The following is a 23,041-nucleotide window of genomic DNA, read 5'->3' on the forward strand; positions in this document are numbered from 1 at the left end:
GGGAGAGCGGATATAGTGAATGCAGGGTCCGGGGAGAGCGGATATAGTGAATGCAGGGTCCGGGGAGACCAGGTATAGTGAATGCAGGGTCCGGGGAGACCAGGTATAGTGAATGCAGGGTCCGGGGAGACCAGGTATAGTGAATGCAGGGTCCGGGGAGACCAGGTATAGTGAATGCAGGGTCTGGTGTTTAATAACACTTTAAGTATTTTGTTGGGTTTTTTCAAAGTTTTTTTTTTCTAGTTTTGTAAAGGATAGGGAAGACCACAACTGAGATTGGAGGAAGAGTTTAATTTCACACTGTAATAGATGTCTTGCTGAAAGAGCTGATCAAATACAGCAGCTTGTTTCAAAAAATGGTTGGGTCAGTGTTACAGATTGGCTGTTCATGGCCAGTCCCCACCCACCCTGTCAATCTGCATCTCCACTTAAACTGTTCTCATACCACCATCCATCGCCTGGGTAATAGATGTCATTTCTGGTTGCAGATCCCAGGTCCCGAGTGTTTCCAGTTCCTGCCTTTTGTCCTGTGCTCTTCTGTGACCCGAGCCTCCATTGATCTCTGTGCCTCCTGTGATTCTGAGACCCCCTATACTTTCCTAAGACCCCAGTGTCTCCAGAGATTCCTGTACCTCTAGTGACTGTTATTCCTCTGCAGTCATGTTATCCAAGTCTCTCCAGTGATCTCTGCACCCTTGTGCCTCCAGCGATTCATTGATCCTCGTGTTCCCCTGTGAGCAGAGTATCTTCAGTAATCCCTGTGCCTCCAGTGATTCATTAACCCTCGTGTTTCCCTGCGTCCCCAATGTCTTCAGCAACATTTGCACCCTTGTGCCTCTAGTGATTATATGCCCCCACTTTCCACATTGACCCCCTCCTCACACACACAGTAACCCATATAAAGCCATTTATAACTCCGCCCCAAATTACATCACCGATCTTGTCTCCAAATACCACCTATACCGTACTCTCCGCTCCTCGCAAGACCTCTGACTCTCTAGCTCCCTTGTCTCCTCCTCCCATGCTCATCTCCAGGAATTCTCCAGGGCTTCCCCCATCCTCTGGAACTCCCTACCCCAATCTGTCAGACTATCGCCTACTCTGCTCACTTTTAGGCACACTCTGAAATCCCATCTCTTCGGGGAAGCCTACCCTGACCCCAGCTAATACTGGAATCCTCTACTCTTCCAACCACTCCATCCCCCACATCTACTTACCTTTTGTACCACTATCCCCTCCCTCCTAGATTGTAAGCTCCAAGGATCAGGGTCCTCCTATCCCTCTTGTATTGAACTGTATTGTTACTGTATTGTCTACCTCCATAATGTAAAGTGCTGAGCAAACTGTCGGCGCTATATAAGGCCTGTATAATAATAATATAATAACAACCCCAGTGCATCTCATGTCACCTTGTGACCTCAGTACTTCCCTCTGCTTTCATGTTCCAGTTTCTTTCTCTACAGTTATTGTCCTTTTAATTTACTTTGTCCACTTTCTGACTTGAAATTAAATCCTTTTCTACTAAGTACTGGTTTCTTACCATATCATCTGCTGTCTGCACAGGTGTGTTTGAGGGCCACAATTTGGGAACCATCATACAGCAAAGCTCATCACTTCTTGTGGGGTGTGCTGGTGAATATCAGTTGGCTCCTTAGACTCTACATCTTGTCCTTTTTTAGAGCCCACATTTCCACCCATCATGCAGACAACAGGTCCCACATTCCTGCTAGTCTATGACAGTGGTTATCCTAGAAGAATTGCTTTCAGTAGGCAATAGTAAGGGATATTTTTTCTGTGAGGGTGCAAGGTTTTTGTTTCTGGGCTTAAGATAAACCTGATAGACATATGTCTTTTTTTAAAGCCTAACAATGAAACTAACCAAAATAAGCAAAACTTGTAAAGTATTTTATTCTAATTTCAAAAATCCAACACCGCTGTATAGACTATAACAGATTATCAAAAAAATTGGCAAATAACCAGAACATACTTTATTAAGACCATTAATTGTAATACATTTGAACAATTACCACAATATAACAAATTCTATTAAAACTAAACCCACCATTCCTTCCACAAAAATTTCCATATTCTCTTAATAATGTTACGAGTTCCTGGCCCATGACAGTGGATATCGTAGAAGAACAGAATATAAAAAATAAAAAGATTGCTTTCATTAGGGATTAGGAGGGGATCTATTTTCTGTGAGTGTTTTTTTTTTCTTCTACATGAATTAAGATTTAAAAAATGACCATGGTATAATGAATTCTATTAAAACTAAACCCACCATCCCTCCCCAAAAAACTCCCATATGCTTTTAATAATGTTATCAGTCCCAGGACAAAAAAAGTGTCCAGAGGTGGAGACTAAAATTTTGCATCAAAGGATTTGCATCATTAAAAGCTTACATGTACTGTAAATCATGGTGCAAAATTTCAACATGTATGTGAAAAATATTACACTCACAGGCCAATTTATTAGATACACCTTGCTAGTGCCAAGAAAATCTCCCCCACGCCACGACACCACCACCACCAGCCTGAACCATTGATACAAGGCAGGATGGATCCACCACACCATGACCCTACCACCACCAACCTGAACCATTGATACAAGGCAGGATGGATCCCCCACACCATGACACCACCAGCCTGAACCATTGATACAAGGCAGGATGGATCCCCCACACCATGACACCACCACCACCACCACCAACCTGAACCATTGATACAAGGCAGGATGGATCCCCCACACCATGACACCACCACCACCAACCTGAACCATTGATACAAGGCAGGATGGATCCCCCACACCATGACACCACCACCACCAGCCTGAACCATTGATACAAGGCAGGATGGATCCCCCACACCATGACACCACCACTACCAGCCTGAACCATTGATACAAGGCAGGATGCATGCTTCCATGTTGTTTACACCAAATTTGGACCCTACCATCTGAATGTTGCAGCAACCAGTCTGCCCATTCTCCTCTGACCTTTGACATCAACAAGGCATTTTCCTACACAGAACTGCCGCTCACTGGATATGTTCTCTTTTTTGGACCATTCTCTGTAAACCCTAGAGATGGTTGTGCGTGAAAATCCCAGTAGATCAGCAGTTTTTACTCAGAGCAGCCCATCTGGCACCAACAACCATGTTCAAAGTCACTTGAATCCCCATTCTGATGCTTGGTTTGAACTTCAGCAAGTCATCTTCACCATTTCTAGATGCCTAAATACATTGAGTTGCTGCCATGTGATTGGCTGATTAGCAATTTGTGTTACCAACCAATTGAACAGGTGGACCTAATAAAGAGGCCGGTGAGTGTGTACAGTTGATGGCAAACTTTCTTTAGCTTTGCATGAACAATGGCCAATGGGTGGATATATAATTGGAAAAATGATCCATGTATAACTCATAGATTGTGAATAAAAACAATTCTCTTCATTGGTAAGAGATAAAAAGCAAGTCAGTGTATTAATATATTATGAGCCTGACAGATATCATCCAGTACTATTGAGCCACTATTGTAATGTAAGACTGTATGCCCATTCGGCTGTACTAATTGTGGACTTAATCGTGGAAGTCAAATTAATTGTGGAAGTGGAGATTTCTGTTCTAAGGAAAATGCACAGGACTATCAAACAGAATGGCTTTTCATCCAACATTTTGGACATGCCTAATTGGAATATACTCCAGACAGGAGTTTGATAGATCCATTCATTTTCCTAATTGGAATATACTCCAGACAGGAGTTTGATAGATCCATTCATTTTGTTGGATAGTTTATACTAATTTCCCCTGCTTGCACAAAAATTGACTCTTGACACATGGCTTTAAGTCAGAAAAAGGACCCATATTGCATGGCAATATAGCTTTTCAATGGGTGGATGGTGATGAAGGGAGTTTGTTTATGTACTTCCCTTTCATCAAGAGTTACTTCTCTGTTCATTGCTATAACTGTTTTTTGAACCATGCGAAAAGAATACTTATTAAAGATGTAAAAGAATGTTCATGAAAGTACAAATACACATCTCCGATGCCATGCCCTTTTTGATTTTGAACATGCACTGTAGTTCCAAAGTTTGCAAAGGTTAAGGACGGCCATAATAGTAAAAAAAACAACAACTCCTTAGATCTTAATGCTCTCCTTTACAATGCAATCTGGGTTCACAGAGTTCTTATGGCTCATTGCAAACTTTGGGGAAATTTTTAAAACCAAGCTTTGAATCCAGCCACATTCCCATACCTCATTTTAAATCTGTTTACTGGCATCCATGCTTACTACTTGCAGGAGACTTCGGGGCAGAAACAAGAGTATGCAAATAGGGATTTTAAGCTATGTAAGGTCAATATATACAAAAAAAATATATAGCAAAATGTAACTGTAATGTTCAAATCAAAAGCTTGAGTAGTGCACATGTGAGTGTCAAAAATAAAGCCCTGTTAAGCTCATGTACAAATGTTTCCAGTAAACTTACATGAGCCTGTTCTTTTGTGATTTCCATCCAGTCTTGTGGGAGCTCAGCAGGCTTTGCAAAATGTTCTTCTGCAAATTTATTATTAAAATGTACAAAAATGTATTTCCAGTAATCAGAAGATTCGAGGCTGGGGTCAGGCTGAATGACCCAATCTGGATAGTATTTACGATAGTCTTTGTGTGGGTAAAACTCTCCGTCTGTGTCAGAATTTGTAAATCTAGTGTTAGATACCACAGCAGTGGAGCAGATGTCAGTGACTAAAGTTCCATCTATGTCCGATTTGTATCCTACCAGTCCCCGAGGTCTATGGAGAGATGCAGCGTGCTCCTTGTGGAAACTCCCGGCTCTATCACAGGGGACTTTACAAAATGGACACTGATTACTGCAGCCAATCATTTTATGCATCAATTCCTCATGAGGCTTCAGTGTGACTCTGGAGAGAAGACGTTCAATATCCAACAATTCTGTGTCTGATAAAATTTGCTCCTTTATATTGGGAAGATACTGAAGAATGTCCTCAGAGAACTGGCTGACATTTGCTGTATTGTGGAAAGTGATTACTGTTATTTCATTCTGTGAGATCACTATTTCCTTGTCTAGTAACTTGCAGAAACTTTCCAGAAATGTCACAATGCTTTCTGATTTCAAACATTCTTCATTCTTTAAGACATCTTCAATTTTTTCTATGATTGGAAGTAGAAGTTTTTCTTCTAAGGCTTTTAAAGTTGATGTACTCTGATATTTCTTAATAATGTAATGATGAATCCAGCGTTTCACAAAGACCCTATAATTATTAATGTACAACAAATATTGTTCAAATTCCATTTTTTCCAGCAAGTCCTCCAACACAATAGCCTGAAAAGCACTTCTGATGCAAAATATATGTCTGTCAGAACCTTGTAAAATGTCACCAATGATTTCCTCACCAATATGCCCCAGAATATATTCAGTTATTGCTGGCTTCAGGCAATGTTCACAGAATGTTTCGGTCCTATTCTTTTTCTTATCAAATGTGGCCAGGTATTGAGGCTTTAATTTTTCAAGGCACATTTTGGGGTCATTTTCCTGAATGAACCTGTCATGTATGCCCTGAAATGCTCTAGATGCTTTTCCAAAGATGAAAAGTTTTATATCTAGCTCAAACCTGGGAGAAAAATCAAGATGTGTAGAAGTTTTGTCTTTGAGTTTATCATTGATCATGTGTAGCAATTCCTGAAAGTAAGTATCATCATAATCCCCTGTGTTGCCTGCCTGCTCGTTGATGTATGTGTCACACATATCTATCAAAGTCATTGCAAGATCTCCTATTTTGTCCAGGTGTTCCTGGCTTATATCAAATTCATTTTGTCCTTGGGAATCATATACTTTGTTAATGTGGATTTTCTCAGGATGAAATGAATTATTTCCATAACCATCCAAGCTCATTACTTTGGTTAGGTTTTCATTAATACCGCCTCCCTTTACACCCATTTCATTCTTAAGCCGTTGAAGAATTATTTGTCCGATGTTACGTCTTGTCAGGGCATCTATTTGTAAATCAGAGAGGGTTTTCTGCCAAATCTCTTCAAATTCTTTCTCTACGTTTATATCACCAAGTTCACAATTTCTTTCTCTGCAGCTTTTTAGGAGATTTGTTATTTCTTCCTCGATCAGTTTCTGAGATGTCTTCTGAATATCCAGAATCTTGAATTTGCCTTTCTGGATTGAAACTGCCTTGTCGAGTTTACTAATAGTAATCCTTTCCAGCTCCTTCTTCAGGAAACTTACACTCATTAAGAACTCTTGTTTGTATCGCTCAATGAGATGAACATTCTCACATTTGCTGTCAAAATATGTTTCCAGTAGCTTCAGCATTGTATCTTCCTCTTCTAACAGTAATCTCTGAAGATCAACTTTAAACTGCATGTACATCTCAGGACTGAGACTGGCTGAGGATTGATTTCTGATGTAAGTTTCTTTGGTGATCATCCAGCTGTGGATATTTTTGGCGAAGTCCCATTCCCACAGAGAGTATTGCATAGACAGCTTGGTATAAGCTTCAGCCACCAGACTGTTTCTGAAACTGAAGATGAATTTCTCATGTTTCACTGCTTTCCACAAACTTTTTATCCATATGATGAAGTCAGGGATTTTATACTGAGTTCTGTTAGAGTTTTGAGATTTTAAAAATCCCAGCAAATGTTTCTTTAATTCATAAACATTTTCACTGTAGCCAAAGTTTACCGAAGCCATTGGTGGAACCCCTTGCCACAGTCCAGAAATGTACCAGTTGTGCTTCTCGGGATCATAATCCATCACATCACTGAAACAGGTAACTCCATGTTTGTTTTCCATTTTTGCAGCTACTCTTGTCATCTCATCAAGTTGTTCTAGAAATTTCTTCCTGTCTCTCATGTTCTTTTCATGAGCAGATACATCACTCACATTCTGATGTACAAACTGGCAGCTGGGCTTCCTCCCGATTTCTTTCATCCGAAGAAAAGCATGGACCACAATCTGTAAAATATCCTTCATTTCTGATGTGTTCTCCATGGACATATTAATGATGGTGATATCACTCAGCCCCACCACCAGTGTGGCCAGTTCATTGTCATGTTCATAACTGTCATCCAAAGAGGCCAACTCTGGAGCTTTCAGCCCCTCAGTGTCAATCACCAGGATGAAGTGACAGCCCAGATCCTTCTGGAAGTTCTCTTTCACTTTTAGAAGAGTCATGAAGGCTCCTCGTGTGCATCGTCCACTGGCCACTGGGAACTGCAGACCAAACATGGTGTTCAGAAGGGTGGACTTCCCTGTACTCTGCACTCCCAGCACTGTGATTACTCTCATTTTGCATCGTCCTCCTGTCTTATTGTCTAGCTCAGTCAGAACATCAGTAATCCATTGTAAAGGAATATTAGAGGCGTCCCCATCAATCAGCTCCAATGGAAACCCATCTAGTAGGAGATCAGCAGCAATTCCTGGCAGTTTAGTGAATTGTCTTGTGGTTTTATTATTCTGTTTATTAACAACTGTGGAATACTCAGCCTCATAAAACTGTCCCAGCTCACGTAGGAAATGTTCTATTCCTAAAGAACTGTCTGAGATCTTCTTATCCAGCTGCTTAAGCTCAAATATATCTGATTTACTGTTACATTTTTCCTTGTATTCAGACTGCAAAAAGGAAATATAATCTCTTGCAACTGAATCCAGTTCAAATTTCATCCATTTCAAGAAATAATGTTTTTCAGACTTGGAAAGGTCAGTAATTGCTTCAGTAAAATCTAATATGCCTACAGGAATGTCATGTTTGTATTGTTTTTCGTGGAGTGATCTGATCTGTTGTTTGAGCTCAGATTGATATTTTTGTGCATCTTTTTCTCCTTGTTTCGTCATTCTGCAAATTTCTTTTTCTACTTTTGACAATTCCTTCCACAAATTTCCCTGTAATTTTAGTGTTTCCTTTTTATACACTTCCACGTTGTTTACTTTAGAAATAATTTGGCTTGCTATTTCTTTTACTTTCTGACATTCAACAGAATTCTCATCAACAGAGATATGAAGTCCTTCAATATTTGTTTTAGTATTACACAGATTTTGCCTTTGTTTCTGACAGTGTTTTAAAACATTTTCAATACCTTTTCGAACTTTTTTCACCAGTACTGCATCATTATCATTGCTGGTTTTTTTAATGATATTTGCTGCACTCAGGTTTAATATTTTCTTTAGATTATTTATGTGCTCATTGTTTATTTTTTTCCCCTTTTCTGAAGTAACAATGAGATAAAACTGGGTGTCAGCATTACTTAAGGATGATAACAGTCTGAATTGTATTTCAGAAATACTTTCAATGAATATAAATACAGCTGATGAGACTCGAGTCAGAAATGTGAATTGGTTCATGTTGGTCTCCAGGTCTCCTCGTAGGTTGGTCACTGCGATGGGCTCTTGGAAAGCATCAGACTTACCACACGGAAAATACCAGGACATTTCCACAAGTCCATCAGATATTCTCCTCTCAATATTTCCTCCCTCCATATCATCATGTATAAAAATGTTTTGGAGTCCTTGGCCTTGATTAAGAACTTGATTCAGGATTTTAGATTTGGATAGTTTGGTGTCACCCAGTCTGATGAAGGAGAAAATTGGCATAGAAATATTCACCACATTTTCCTCACTGAACCCTTTACTGTTTACTAATGACTGAGGTCTCCACTTCTTCACGATGTCCCTCATTGCCCAAAGCATGAGGGTGCAGTGTGACCCATCACCAGAAGGGAGCAGCAGAGGGACAGCAAACTGACACATGGACAGTTTGGATACAATCTCTTGTTGGAGAAAACTGTCTGAACAATGGAGGAGAACACACAGGACATCCAGGGGGTGAATAGATTCAGTTAAATCCCTTTTCTCTGCAATCATTGATGAGCCAAAAATGGAGGTGTTTTCATCCACATTGATTTGTGTATTTTTTTCACATTGACTATTAATTGCAGTTCTGTTCAAGGCCATCAGCTTTCTTAAAAAATGCCACGGAACATCTTGAATGGTTTGGGGATGGAGATCACTCAGAGTCTCTGCTCCAATTTCTAGGATGTGACTCAGTGTCAGTTTAGAATAGAATGAATGTTCCATATTTAATCTGACAAGAAGTTCATGAAAAATCTTCATTTTATCTGTAAAAAGAACATATTGCTGTTAACATACAACCTAGTGCTAACCACTACCCTTATAAATGATTTAAAACAATAAATGTGTTTTTGAATGGTATTCTACCTTGGAAGCCAATGTCAATTATCTGTTTCACTAGAGAAATATAAGGCTTTACTCCAAAGTGGTGTTACTGCTACACGCTGTTACCCCTGGGTCTTTCAGAGATTTACAGCTCCCCCAATTTTTTACTTCATGTGGACATGTATCATAAATTGCTCCCTTTTCAGTGGGACTGCTATACATAACTGCTCAGGTAATGTACAGCAATATTAACAAGTTGATATTTTTTGTATAGTTTATATGAACTTTTAGCCAGCTCCTATATCATATATGAATGGATCAATAGTGACCAATGGATATTGCTGTACATTGCTATAATGAGCTGATGGCAAAATAACACATGGAGTTTTATAGAGCATGTTTCCACCATTATGAATCTTTGATTTGTCGAGTACTACCACCATTTGCTTCAGCTACTGAGGTTCAAGAACCTAACCATACTGATGGAAACACTCTAGCTGAAGTTCCTGGTCGGGTGATGTATAACAAAAAAATCAGTACAAAATCATCAGGATCAGTGGATATTTTATGTATAGTTTACATGGACTTTTTCCCAGTATATTACACTCTATATGAATCAGTCTATATTGACCAATAGAACATGTTTATTGCTATGATGAGCTACACTGCAGGTTAGGTTACACTTAGAGGATTTTTTTCTTCACCTTGAAGAATTATGTCTTCCCCTCGATGATGGCTTTTCTTAATCGGTAGCACAAGTACCGATATGCTCAAGTACTCACCATACTGATTACAGATACCTTTGTGGTGCGATTTGACCACATACAATATAAATGGGCTCAAGTCACACTGCATAGAATTGCATGTGATTTGAATGGGAATACGGTGCAATTTCTGTCTAAATCACATGCTATTTCCGGCACCCACAGGGAACCCGCATTTGATTAGGACAGGAATCACACTGCTACTTCAGCTGAAGTAGCGTGATTTCAGTTCGATGCAATTCACATGCAATTCTTTGCAGTGCAATTTGAGCCTCTTCATTTTGTATGGGCTAAAATCTCACCGCAAAGGTATTGGTTTCAGATATTGGAGCATTTGCATGCAAACTTGTGCAAATTCTTAGTATCAGCACTGATACCGATACTGATACCCTGGTTAGCACCATCATAAAAGCTCCAACCTCCAAGATTTATGAATCACATATATGAAGTACATTGGTGCCTCTATTCTGCTAGATAGAAACCAAGAAAAATGATGGCAGAAAAATGACCAAGTAGTCCATCGAGTCTATCCTTTTTTTTTCGTCTTTATGTTTTTGCATTTTTTTTTGTTTTGTTTGCTTTGGTTTTTTTGTGTTACCTTTCTTTGTCTATGTATAGAGTATAGATCTATGTTTGTCTCAAACATGTCTGAAGCCATTTTTCTGTTGCCTGACTAACTACCTCAGCTGGAAGTCTATTCCAAGCATCTTTTCAGTAAAATAATACTTTCTAGAATTAGTTTTGAACTTTCCTCTTGCTAGTTGTTAGTTTGAAGTTATGTCCACGTGTTCTTGATCTTGGCTTCATATTGAGATGAATAGCATATATTTGTCAGGTGACATTGCCAACCTGCCATTTGAACAGTTGGACTATCACTTATAACAACTGTTTTTCTTGGATTGATTGACATTGTGTAAAATGAGAGTTGCCACTCCCATGAACTGGAGTGAATGCACTGGTCTCTGATCTTTTGTATATTTATGACCTTATGGGAGAACCTACGGATTTCATCTGAAACTCAGGAGAACAACATTTTGGATAATTCCCTGTTAAACTATTTAATTCTCCATTATAGAGTGTTATCAATGCCGTAACAACAAGAGAAATAGCTGGGGATATCTAAACTGACTGTCTGCTAGAAAGCAGGTATGATAGAACAAAGTGTTTGGTTTGCACCTAGAACTGTCTCTGACACCAGTTAATCTATGATAGAAAAGGGATGTAATTCCAATATGATGAAACATTTTGATGCATATGACATATTGTAGGTCTCTATATGCAATAACTATAGTTATATTTGTAAGATCTGTGCTCTGTCATCATAATTGATATTTAATCTATGATGAACAAGGGGTCACTTCAAGGAGGTCATTTTGGCCATTTATAACTGTTTACGACTTTAATCCTGCGTGACCCTGTGTGCAGTGCTTTTATTTTGATCCAGACAAAATATATATGACTTTCCTTTAAACAAATAAAATAAATAAAATAAAATAACACCATCACAAAACATCAAACCATGAAGAATTGTCCAAAATCCCACAGTGTCCAAAAAAAAATTCAAAATATAAAAATATATAAAAATCAAAAAATATAACAAAAGATAATCCCCACAGGTGTAAAGTAAAAAACTGATTCTTCTTCTTTCATCACCAAAGAAACCTTCTTAATACCCGCAAATCCTGATGTTCATACACTTCAAAAAGGGAGAAAAACTCGACATAGTGTCATACCTTAAATAATATTAAAACACACGTGCCACTCACTGTGCAGCATGCAAAATATTTTTGTAAATGTGTATGCTCTAAACGAGTGTCTATACACATGCAAATATATAAGTGAATGTCAGTATAAGTGAAACACATTCACATAAAATGTAAAAATACAATGTGTGAAAACCACTCCAAAAATATCACTGCCAGTGTATATCACCACACCCTATATATATCAGTGATAGCCAAAAACCCAAATCACCACTCTCCAACTCTTATGCAGATGGATAATTACCCTATAGAAGAAACAGCAGGGCAAAACACCACTCTGGGTTAATTTCTCCTCACATCGATTTTCTCCAAAACTAGGGCCACTTCCTCCACCTTCCTCAAGAAAATCAGTCACAGTATATAAAAGATATCCTCCTTTATTGGTAACTCACATAAAAATTCGGATGGTAACAGCTCCTCCTCACAAGGGTACAAGCATGGACAGGTTCAGGGAAACATTGGCCGCATGTTCCCACTTCCAAGATGGCCGCGATCGCACTTCCGGTCAACGTCGATACGTCTGACGTCACGTGTCGCTGACGCGCTTCGAAACGCGTCAGCGACACGTGACGTCAGACGTATCGACGTTGACCGGAAGTGCGATCGCGGCCATCTTGGAAGTGGGAACATGCGGCCAATGTTTCCCTGAACCTGTCCATGCTTGTACCCTTGTGAGGAGGAGCTGTTACCATCCGAATTTTTATGTGAGTTACCAATAAAGGAGGATATCTTTTATATACTGTGACTGATTTTCTTGAGGAAGGTGGAGGAAGTGGCCCTAGTTTTGGAGAAAATCGATGTGAGGAGAAATTAACCCAGAGTGGTGTTTTGCCCTGCTGTTTCTTCTATAGGGTAATTATCCATCTGCATAAGAGTTGGAGAGTGGTGATTTGGGTTTTTGGCTATCACTGATATATATAGGGTGTGGTGATATACACTGGCAGTGATATTTTTGGAGTGGTTTTCACACATTGTATTTTTACATTTTATGTGAATGTGTTTCACTTATACTCACATTCACTTATATATTTGCATGTGTATAGACACTCGTTTAGAGCATACACATTTACAAAAATATTTTGCATGCTGCACAGTGAGTGGCACGTGTGTTTTAATATTATTTAAGGTATGACACTATGTCGAGTTTTTCTCCCTTTTTGAGGTGTATGAACATCAGGATTTGCGGGTATTAAGAAGGTTTCTTTGGTGATGAAAGAAGAAGAATCAGTTTTTTACTTTACACCTGTGGGGATTATCTTTTGTTATATTTTTTGATTTTTATATATTTTTATATTTTGAATTTTTTTTTGGACACTGTGGGATTTTGGACAATTCTTCATGGTTTGATGTTTTGTGATGGTGTTATTTTATTTTATTTATTTTATTTGTTTAAAGGAAAGTCATATATATTTTGTCTAGTTGGCCTTCAAGGGTGGAGGTAGATAACTTTTCTGGGATACTATAGGGTGTAAGTGTTGCTATATAGAATTATAAATTTATTTTGATCCAGACATAGATTTTTGGTAAAAAAATATTTGGAATTAATTATTAGTAGTACTAGTAGTATTGTTTCATGATGTACTTTGGATTTTAGCTTACTATATGTCAATAAGCCCTTTTTCTTAGTTACAAAATTCACATAATTATTTTGAATGGTAAGACTCCACAACAACAGGTTATCTGTAATTCTATGCACTGATCTATGTAGACAAAATCAAATTTGTACTCTTCTTAAAATAAATACCAGGCCATCAAATTCCTTTGAGCTGTCCACACTTTTATCATGCTACCCTGCACTGAATTTGGAAACCCATTAAGATTAGTAAGTTTTATATGTAATGTCTGTATTGTATTGTCATGAATTAGAGTTTGTTCCCACAAAGGGTAGATGGTTGACAGTACATGACAATATCAGCTGAGACTAGGGGGTGGCATAGGCAACAGAGAAAACTCAGAATACTTTATAGAGTTACAGAGTGACAGTAGATACTAAGAAGGAAGTCCCAGGGACATTGAAGGATGTAGACTTAGAGTGCCTACTCATTCAGCCGAGGTGAGTACCTTGGAAGGATGGAGGCACAGGGTCTAAGGAGCCATCTGGTATTCACCAAATTACCCTGAAAGGGGTGATGGGATTTCACTGCTGATGGCTCCTGGGTTGTGGCCTTTTGACTCATCCAAACAAGCAGCTGTAGAAGACCATGCACAGATACACTAGAAAGAGTCCATTGGGGCTGCTGTTATCACTGATGCCTGAGTGAACACAATCGTAAGACAGACAGGGGTGTTAGGGGCACAAGAACTCAAGGAAAACAATCCTAGTAGTATTGGGGTGCTCAGAGGACACTCAGGAACTCTGGATACATACCGGAGTGCACTGGGTCATACTGAAAGACAGAATGCTGGCATGTGTGCACAAGGTCACACTGGAACATGGAATACTGATGGGAGTGCACAAGGTCATTGGGGTATTGGATGGAGACTGGAGTGTACAGGGTCACATAGGAATACATGATGCTAGATGAGGTGCATGATGTCACACTGGAACACAGGATGCTGGCTGATGTACAAAGGGTAACTAGGGTACTGGATAACACAGGGTTACTAAATATAGGAAGCTGGGAACACAGAGTATCGCTGGAGACACACAGGAGCTTGACAGGACACTGGAAGCAGAAGACACTGAAGATTACTGAGGACACGCTGGAGCAGGGCACTGGAGAGTAGAGGATCACTGGGGTGCAGTTGCTAGCATAAAGACATGTTGCTTAAACACCAAGCAATGTACATGCTAGCCCACTAGGACAGCACCCCTTCTGTGGTAGTGTGCAGCTCTGGGGGAACCTGGAACAGAAGGGAATACCGGGTGCTTGAGCATGGAGCAGGTAAATGTGGCATTACTTCCTCCTCTCCACTCACTGAGGTCAAGGTTTCAATGGGAACCAAAGATGGAATCTCTTTATTAGGAGAGTAGCTGAAACATTTGAAGCAGGGACCCAGGACCTTTTTCAGGGCTGAAATCTTTTCAATCAATCAGATAATAAGGCTTAGTATAGCCAACTCTGGAGTCCGGGATCTGATAAACCCTGAATTTCTGAGATGGATTGGCAGAGGGAAAAGCCGACATGAAGAATGAGAAAATATGCCTAGGATTAGCTGCAGTTTCTAAAGTGAGCAAAATCCTCTCTTGTATTAAAAGAGGTATAGACTCCAGAGAGAGAACCAGAGAGAGATCATTCCCCCCAACCCCCCGGGTACAAATCATTAGTAAGACCTCTCTGGAATATGCAGTTCAGTTTTGGGCTCCAATTCACAAAAAAAAACATTGGGGAACTGGAGAAAGTACAGAGAAGGGCAACCAAACTGATAAGAAACAACTGAATGTATTCTCTCTTGAGAAGAGGAGATTAAGGGGGGATATGATCTCTATGTATAATATGTAATGGGGGATATGATCTCCAGGTATAATACATAAGGGGGATATGATCTCCATGTATAATACATAAGGGGGGATATGATCTCCATGTATAATACATAGGGGGGGATATGATCTCCATGTATAATACATAAGGGGGGATATGATCTCCATGTATAATACATAAGGGGGGATATGATCTCCATATATAATACATAAGGGGGGATATGATCACCAGGTATAATACATAAGGGGGGGGTATGAACTCCATGTATAATACATAAGGGGGATATGATCTCCATGTATAATACATAGGGGGATATGATCTCCATATATAATACATAAGGGGGATATGATCTCCATGTATAATACATGAGGGGGGGATATGATCTCCATGTATAATACATAAGGGGGGGATATGATCTCCATGTATAATACATAAGGGGGGATATGATCTCCATGTATAATACATAAGGGGGGATATGATCTCCATGTATAATACATAAGGGGGGATATGTATGATCTCCATGTATAATACATAAGGGGGATATGATCTCCATATATAATACATAAGGGGGATATGATCTCCATGTATAATACATAAGGGGGGGATATGATCTCCATGTATAATACATAAGGGGGGATATGATCTCCATGTATAATACATAAGGGGGGATATGATCTCCATATATAATACATAAGGGGGATATGATGTCCATGTATAATACATAAGGGGGGGGAGATATGATCTCCATGTATAATACATAAGGGGGGATGTGATCTCCATGTATAATACATAAGGGGGGATATGATCTCCATGTATAATACATAAGGGGGGGATATGATCTCCATGTATAATACATAAGGGGGGATATGATCTCCATGTATAATACATAAGGGGGGATATGATCTCCATGTATAATACATAAGGGGGGATATGATCTCCATGTATAATACATAAGGGGGATATGATCTCCATGTATAATACATAAGGGGGGTTATGATCTCCATGTATAATACATAAGGGGGGATATGATCTCCATGTATAATACATAAGGGGGATATGATCTCCATGTATAATACATAAGGGGGGATATGATCACCATGTATAATACATAAGGGGGATATGATCTCCATGTATAATACATAAGGGGGGATATGATCACCATGTATAATACATAAGGGGGATATGATCTCCATGTATAATACATAAGGGGGGATATGATCTCCATGTATAAATACATCAGTGGTTCATATAGTGAACTTGCTGTAGAGTTATTCCCCCTGAGGTCATCACAGAGGACAAGGGGGAGCTCTTTACGTCTGGAGGAAAAGAAATTTAATCTCCAAACACGGAAAGGTTTCTTCACAGTGAGAGCTGTGAGAATGTGGAATAGACTCCCTCCAGAGTTGGTTGTGACCAGCTCAGTGGATTGCTGTAGGAAAGTCCTGGATTCTTTCTTGGATACACAGAATATAACTGGATATAACATTTATTGGTAAAGTTGATCCAGGGAATATCCGATTGCCTCTCGGGGGATCAGGGAGGAATTGTTTCCCCTGCAGGAGCAAATTGGATCATGCTTTGCTGGGTTTTTTTGCCTTCCTCTGGATCAACTGTTAGTGTAGGAGTATACCTTTTTTTTTAATGGTTGAACTTGATGGACTTTTGTCTTTTTTAGCCAGACTAACTATGTAAGACTAGTGGCTTGATAGTGAAACATGGAAGATGTTATTTTCAGGTATGGAGGTAGACAGAGTTTGTAACTAGGGATGAGCTTGTGTTTGGACCAACATTTAACTGTCTGGGTGTTCCGATGAAAAATGTAACATTTACCTGTTTGTCGGGAGCTAAACTTTATGTATATAAAGGTTATTACTTCTGCTATTACACATGACAGCTTCCCACTGTCAATGGATGTTAAGGACGCCAGCTGCTCCTATTCATTTACATGGCCAGGAATCCCTGGAGGGGAGGGGATAGTTTCATTTTTTTTTAAATTGCATGGGGTTCCCTCTCTTATTCATACCAAGCACATTAAGCCTGGTATAGGTTTTAAGGGGGCACCCCCACAAAAAAAAATTAGTAGAGTCCTCCAGGAAATCATACTTGATCCTTTGGGTCTGGATTTTGAGGGTACCTCACAAAAAAGTGGGTCCCTCTAAAATCTTTACCAGATCCTTAATCATGCAGCATGCAGTCTGACTGGCCAGGAAAGGGAGGGGATGAACATTCAGCTCTCCTCCTGAACCATACCCTTGCTTTTAAATCCCATCAACATGGGGGATATGTTGCCAGGTGGAACTGCTGTAGCAAAGTATCTTGTTCCAATGTTGATGAGGACAATAACCTCTTCTCCACAACCCTAGCAGGGGGTTGTGGGTTCTGAGGATAGGGTGCTTATAAGGGGGAATGCAGCTACTGCCCCTCAATGCATGAATAAGTATGGGTACATATTACCCCTACTCATTCACAAAAAAAAGTTGTAACCTAAAAATAAAGACACCCAAACATTTGACAAGTCCTTTATTAAAAAATTGAAATCCCCAAAAATGTCCCTCATTGTAAAACCATCATCAATCACGGCATCCAGAGCCACGTTAATGCCCGATGCCTGTTGACCTGCCAAAATATATATACAGTATATTTTTTCTTTTTTTACATACAATATACATATCCTACATTGGTTTGCCCATTCGATGGTGGGATGTAGGCTGAGGAAAATTTGTCCATGGATTTACTGAGGTCCAAACCAAAATAGGGAGGTGAACTGGGCCCTGCAGTCAACCAACAATGCGGTTGGCAAACTATGACATCTGCAAATCTCTCTAATAAATATTGACACCAAAGCAGATGCTAAAGGCAGAAAAGGAAGGGGTAAAAATTGAGCTATTTTGGAGAATTGGTCTATAACTGCTTAAATCTCCATGCAGGTCTCAGATGGAAGAGGTTCAGTGATAAAATCCATAGCTATATGGCACCAGTGCTCTTTAGGGACAGGTAGCGGTAGAAGGGAATAGGCTGATGTTTGTATGGGAGACTTTGCCTGGGCACAAACCAGACAGACTTTCACCTATTCTTCCACATCAACGTGGAGGCCTGGCAACCAGTACTAATGAGAGAGGAGCTGAAAGTTATGTGGACACCAGGATGTCCAGAAATCCTGGAAGCATCATCCCAAAAGGTACAAAATTTTTGCTCAAAGGAATTGCAGACTCTAAAATGAATTTCAGAGCCAGGACTCGAGTGGGGTGAATGATAAACTCTAGTACGACAAAAGTTTCAGAGTCTTGCAAATCAAAAGATGAAGAAACATCTGCTCTAAAATTGGCTGTTCTGGGTTTGAAAGTAATAACAAAATCAAACTGGCAAAATAATCTGGGGTTTAAGTGACGTCTGAAGGTATTATAGGTTTTTATCATCTGTGAAGATCGTGATCTGGTGAGGTGTGCCTTCCAAGAGATATTGCCACTTTTCAAAGGCCAGTTTAGCATCAATTAGCTCCTGATCTTGGATACAGTAACTTTCCTCTGTCTGGAAGAATTTTCCTGAGAAGAAGGAGCAGGGTCCCCTAGATCTATTGTGCAACTGGAAAAGAACAGCCTCAACTCTTACAATAGAGACATCAACCTCAATAGAGCAGAGCCTTGAAATGTCCAGCCTAAGGAGAGCAGGGTCAGAGAGAAAGGCTTGAGCATTTTAGAATGGGGTGCCTCATGATTGTCCATAATTTTAAAGGGTGCCTCGGGACTGTCTATAATCTTAAAGAGTGACTTGACTGAAAAAAGGTTGAGAAACAGTGGCTTACTCAGTATGTATCAATTTGTTTGATAAAATAAATTTGTTTAAATAAAATGCTGATCTTTTAACCTCCTTAGCGGTATTCCCGAGTGTAGCTCGGGGTAAAATGTCGGTACCAAAAGCGGTAACCCCCCCGAGCTACACTCAGGCTTACCATGCGGCGTTGCTCTGGGGGTCCCTGCAGCACTTACCTTGTCCTTCGCTCCCACAATGTGTCCCCTGCAGCTTCCCTGGCCATCTCCTCCGGCCGATGCCGGCATCCGGCTTCCGTGTTCCGGTCCCTGTGACGTCGGGACGTACGGGCGCCGGAACCGGCGGGAAATTTGAAATTTTTAAAAAATGTCATTTTTTTAAAAATGACTATTACATAGTAAAACATTGCTGTTTCAATGCATTTCACATACATTTTGTTCCTACTGCTTTGTCCGGCGCCCTGCCTGCATTTTTACTGTTCTTTCTGCCTGGAAACTGAGAAACGTCCATGGCGTCCAAAAAGCGTCCCTTTAGGTCAGACGCGGTTTTAGACCGGCTAGAGAACAGCGATAGTAAATCAGAACCACTTGCAGAATTGAGTGATAATGATTCGTGGGGGAAATTCCTCATCAGACACTGAAAACGATTCTGCGACTTTGCTCAGCGATGTGCGAATTTGCCTCTGTATTTCAAATTTCAGTGTTTTTGGTTTGATTAGATTATTGAATTAAATTTATTATTATTATATTATTATTTTTTATGATTATTTATTATATTATAATTTATGATTTCGTGTTTCAAATTTTATCCTACCCGGGATGTTTACTAGACTCTTGTTCGGACAGATTTCAGTGAGTTATTCCTAAAAATTACAGCCTACAATAAAAAAAATACATATTTCCATGCAAAAAAATGGGACCGCTTTCAGCACAAAAAATCTGAAATAATCAGACCGCCGAGGAGGTTAAACAATTGGTCTCTCTGTATATACTCAAAGGTTGCCTTAAAAATCCACAAAAATGTAAGGTGTAACTCTCTCAATTAGGTAGATGTTGGAGGCCGTGCAGTTCTGGGAGGCCACACAGTGAGGATCAATGCATTCCTGTAGCTAACTGACAAATGACCAGGGATGAGGTGCTTTGAAGGATAAGGGCAATAAAGATGCACTAAAAGGCAGCACAGGGACTATTTGGTTGCAAGACTCTCTGCAGATCAAGTAACATTCAGCCATTTCCACCTGCTCTATTAGCTATAGAATGGTAGATATTGGGAGTTTAGAAGACAAATAACACCCAGCCTGAAACATTCCTATAGCTGGAATTACTCACGTTCTGGAAAGTGCTGTAACACATCACTCAGTGCTGGAAATCTGGGGATCATGTTCTCAAGATGACACAGGAACTTCTCACAGAGTTCTTCTTTCTGAAGTACTATGCTGATCATTTTTTCAACTCTCCCTCCTGGATCTTCATCCTGTTGAAGATGAATCTTCTCATCCAGGGTTATGAGGCCTTGAGATTGCAGCTCATCACAGAAACCCTCTGCGTCCTTCTCAAACACTTCCGTTAATTTCCATCTAAGACGTTTTATCACCTCTGTGACTTCTCTGCCTGAAGCCATGATTTCTTTATTTCAGAATCTAAATAATAAACAGAAATAAATAAACAAAAAAAAACCTAACTCATAAATCTGTAGTTATTCACACTGTGCTGAGCGTTTTCAGCCATTTATTTCAAGCGTTTTCTTTTTCTGGGTTTTTTTTCAGGTGTTTTTCAGTGTTTTTTTAACAGATTTGAAAATATTATCTGAGTTTTTTACTTAGATGTTTTTGCTGTGTCCAACAGAAACCTGTGCAGATGTGCCTAGGCACATCCAACTGGAAAACCAGAATCAAGCACATGGCTGCCGTACACAAAAGTTCTGTATCTTTCTACAGCACTGTAACTTTTCCACTGGGGCAGCAAGCTTTGTCCCACTTCCCCCCAGGCTCTGGTGATTCTTGCCCAGCTCTTATAATGGGATCCCTGGGAACGTAGATAGGGGGGGAGGGTCATGAATGAGAGCAATGGATGCCTCAGCTTCTAGAAGCAGATTTACCTCCATTTTGATCACAAGATGTGTGTTTATAAGGTGTGGGATGGGAGCTGATGTCTGAGCTGAAAACCCCTTCAAAAACTCTTGAAAAAAAACACTCAAAAACACTTATTTCTTGCTGTTCAGGCATTTTCTATTCAAGTCTTTGGGGACAAAAATGTCCAAATCTGCCTGAAAAATAGTGCATGTACTTTTTTGAGCAACAGGAATTTTGCTACAGGCAACAAAATGCTCAAATGTGACCAGGTGCCATTGAAACAAATGGAATTTTCCTTGTTGAGTGTTTCTGAGTATCAAGCTTGGAACTGAAAAATGCTCAAGTGCAAACGGGCCTAAGGCTTTGTTCACTCCACAGTTCGGAAAACCTGTGTTCCATGCCTGTTTCTAGCACCACTTTCAAAACACTCTGCAGTTGCAATCTGTAGCAGGTGTCAATATTAGGTTACCAGCACCCCAAAAGCAGGTTGAAAACGCAGTGCTTTTGCCCCTACCAACTTACCATGTGATCCGATTGTATTATGTTTTTTAACCCCTTCCAGTCCAGACACTTTTACCCCCTTCCTGTCCAGACCAATTTTAAGCTTTCAGCGCTATCACTCTTTGAATGACAATTGCGCGGTCATGCAACACTGTACCCAAATGACTTTTTTAGCATTTTTTGAGACAGATAAAACTTTATTTTCGTGGCATTTATTCACCACTGGGATTTTTATTTTTTTTTCTATATAATTGAAAAAGTCCAAAAACTTTTTTAAAAAGTGTTTTTCTTATAAAATTTTGCAAATAAATAATATGTCATCATCAATCTTGCCCAAAATTTATTCAGTTATCTTTTTAGTAAAAAAAAATAATTTATAACCAAAAATTATAATTTCTTTTATTTTTAATTTTTTTTTATATTATTTGTTTTTGGTTTTATTTACATACTGTCACCCTAGCAGTATAGTGTCACCATGGTGACACTGTACTACTTGTGGGGGGTGATGAAGTTTTTTTTTTTTTTTTTTTACACTGATTGCTTTTACACCCATAAAGGCTGTAAAGCAATCATTTCTCCTTCTCTTGCAGCCATTGAGAAATACTGTGAGAGCTGTGATTGGTAACAGCTGGTCACATGGTACAAGGCAGTTGTGAATAGCCCTGTACCATGTGACCTCTGTGATCATTCACAGGTTTCATACATAGTAAGCAATATTTTCACATATGAGTCCTCAAACCATTTCATGAAAACCCTTTCTCTGGGAGAATTCTCCCACCCCCTCCACCTTTAGAAGTGGAAGGTGAGGAAGAATTGAGGTTGTTGTCGGTGAGGTGGGAACTCAGACGATTATAGACTAAGCACTCGAGGAGTTTGGATGTAAATGGCAGCAGGGAGATGGGTCTAAGCTTGTTTAGGTCGGTGGGATCCAGGGAGGGTTTTTTAAGTATGGGGGTGATGTGTGCGTGCTTCAGAAGGGAGGGGAATGTGCCAGAAGAGAGGGAGAGATTAAAGATGTGAGTGAGGGAGCATAGGATGGAGAGGGAGGGTGATCGTAGGAGTTGTGAGGGGACAGGGTCAAGGTAGCAGGTGGTGAGGTGGGCTTCAGAGAAGACCTTAGTGACCTCTTCAGTGGTAGCAAGGTCGAAGGAGTGGAGTTTTGAGGGGGTTTTAGTGTGAGGAATGTTAGGTGGGGTGGAGGTCTGGGCAGTGGCGAGGTCGAAGGAGAGGAGTGTTGAGGGGGTTTTCGTGTGAGGGATGCTAGGTGGGGTGGAAGTCTGAGCAGTGACGATGTCCTTATGAATTGCGTCGATCTTGTTTTGGAAGTGGTGTACAATCGCGTGGGCGGTGAGTGAGGTACTGGGTGGAGGTGGGGGCGGAGAGCGTAGAGAGTTAAAAGTAGAGAAGAGCTGGCGAGGACTGGAGGAGAAGGTATTAATGAGGGTGACAAAGTAGGCTTGCTTGGCAGCGTGAAGGGAGGAAGTGTAGGTGAGGAAGGCAGATTTATATCTGGTGAACGCTTGTTGGGATCTGGGTTTGCGCCATAGTCGCTCCAG

At 40.0% G+C, this 23,041-nt stretch overlaps 1 protein-coding gene across 1 annotated transcript; it reads right to left on the reverse strand.

Annotated features, from left to right (window-relative positions):
- Nucleotides 1–1,884: 1,884 nt before the first annotated feature.
- On the reverse strand, nt 1,885–20,548 carry LOC149435008 (interferon-induced very large GTPase 1-like). The gene is made up of 2 exons (XM_089663105.1): nt 20,242–20,548; nt 1,885–9,138 (listed from the first exon to the last, which is right to left on the reverse strand). The coding sequence occupies exons 1-2, from the start codon at nt 20,531–20,533 to the stop codon at nt 4,397–4,399; spliced, it is 5,034 nt and encodes a 1,677-aa protein (XP_089519231.1). The 5' UTR covers nt 20,534–20,548; the 3' UTR covers nt 1,885–4,396.
- Between the last annotated feature and the right edge of the window lie 2,493 nt (nt 20,549–23,041).

The sequence above is a fragment of the Staurois parvus genome, unplaced genomic scaffold, assembly GCF_062004578.1.
Source record: "Staurois parvus isolate SC_StPar_1 unplaced genomic scaffold, SC_StPar_1.0 ptg001626l, whole genome shotgun sequence".
Classification (NCBI taxonomy): Eukaryota; Metazoa; Chordata; class Amphibia; order Anura; family Ranidae; genus Staurois; species Staurois parvus.

Bases quoted from the DNA above. Each gene is read 5' to 3' on its own strand.
- LOC149435008 (XM_089663105.1), bottom strand. From the start codon at position 20,533: ATGGCTTCAGGCAGAGAAGTCACAGAGGTGATAAAACGTCTTAGATGG. The intron at 9,139-20,241 runs GTGAGTAATTCC...TTCTTTTTACAG, and splicing joins GTTACAGCACTTTCCAGAAC to ATAAAATGAAGATTTTTCAT.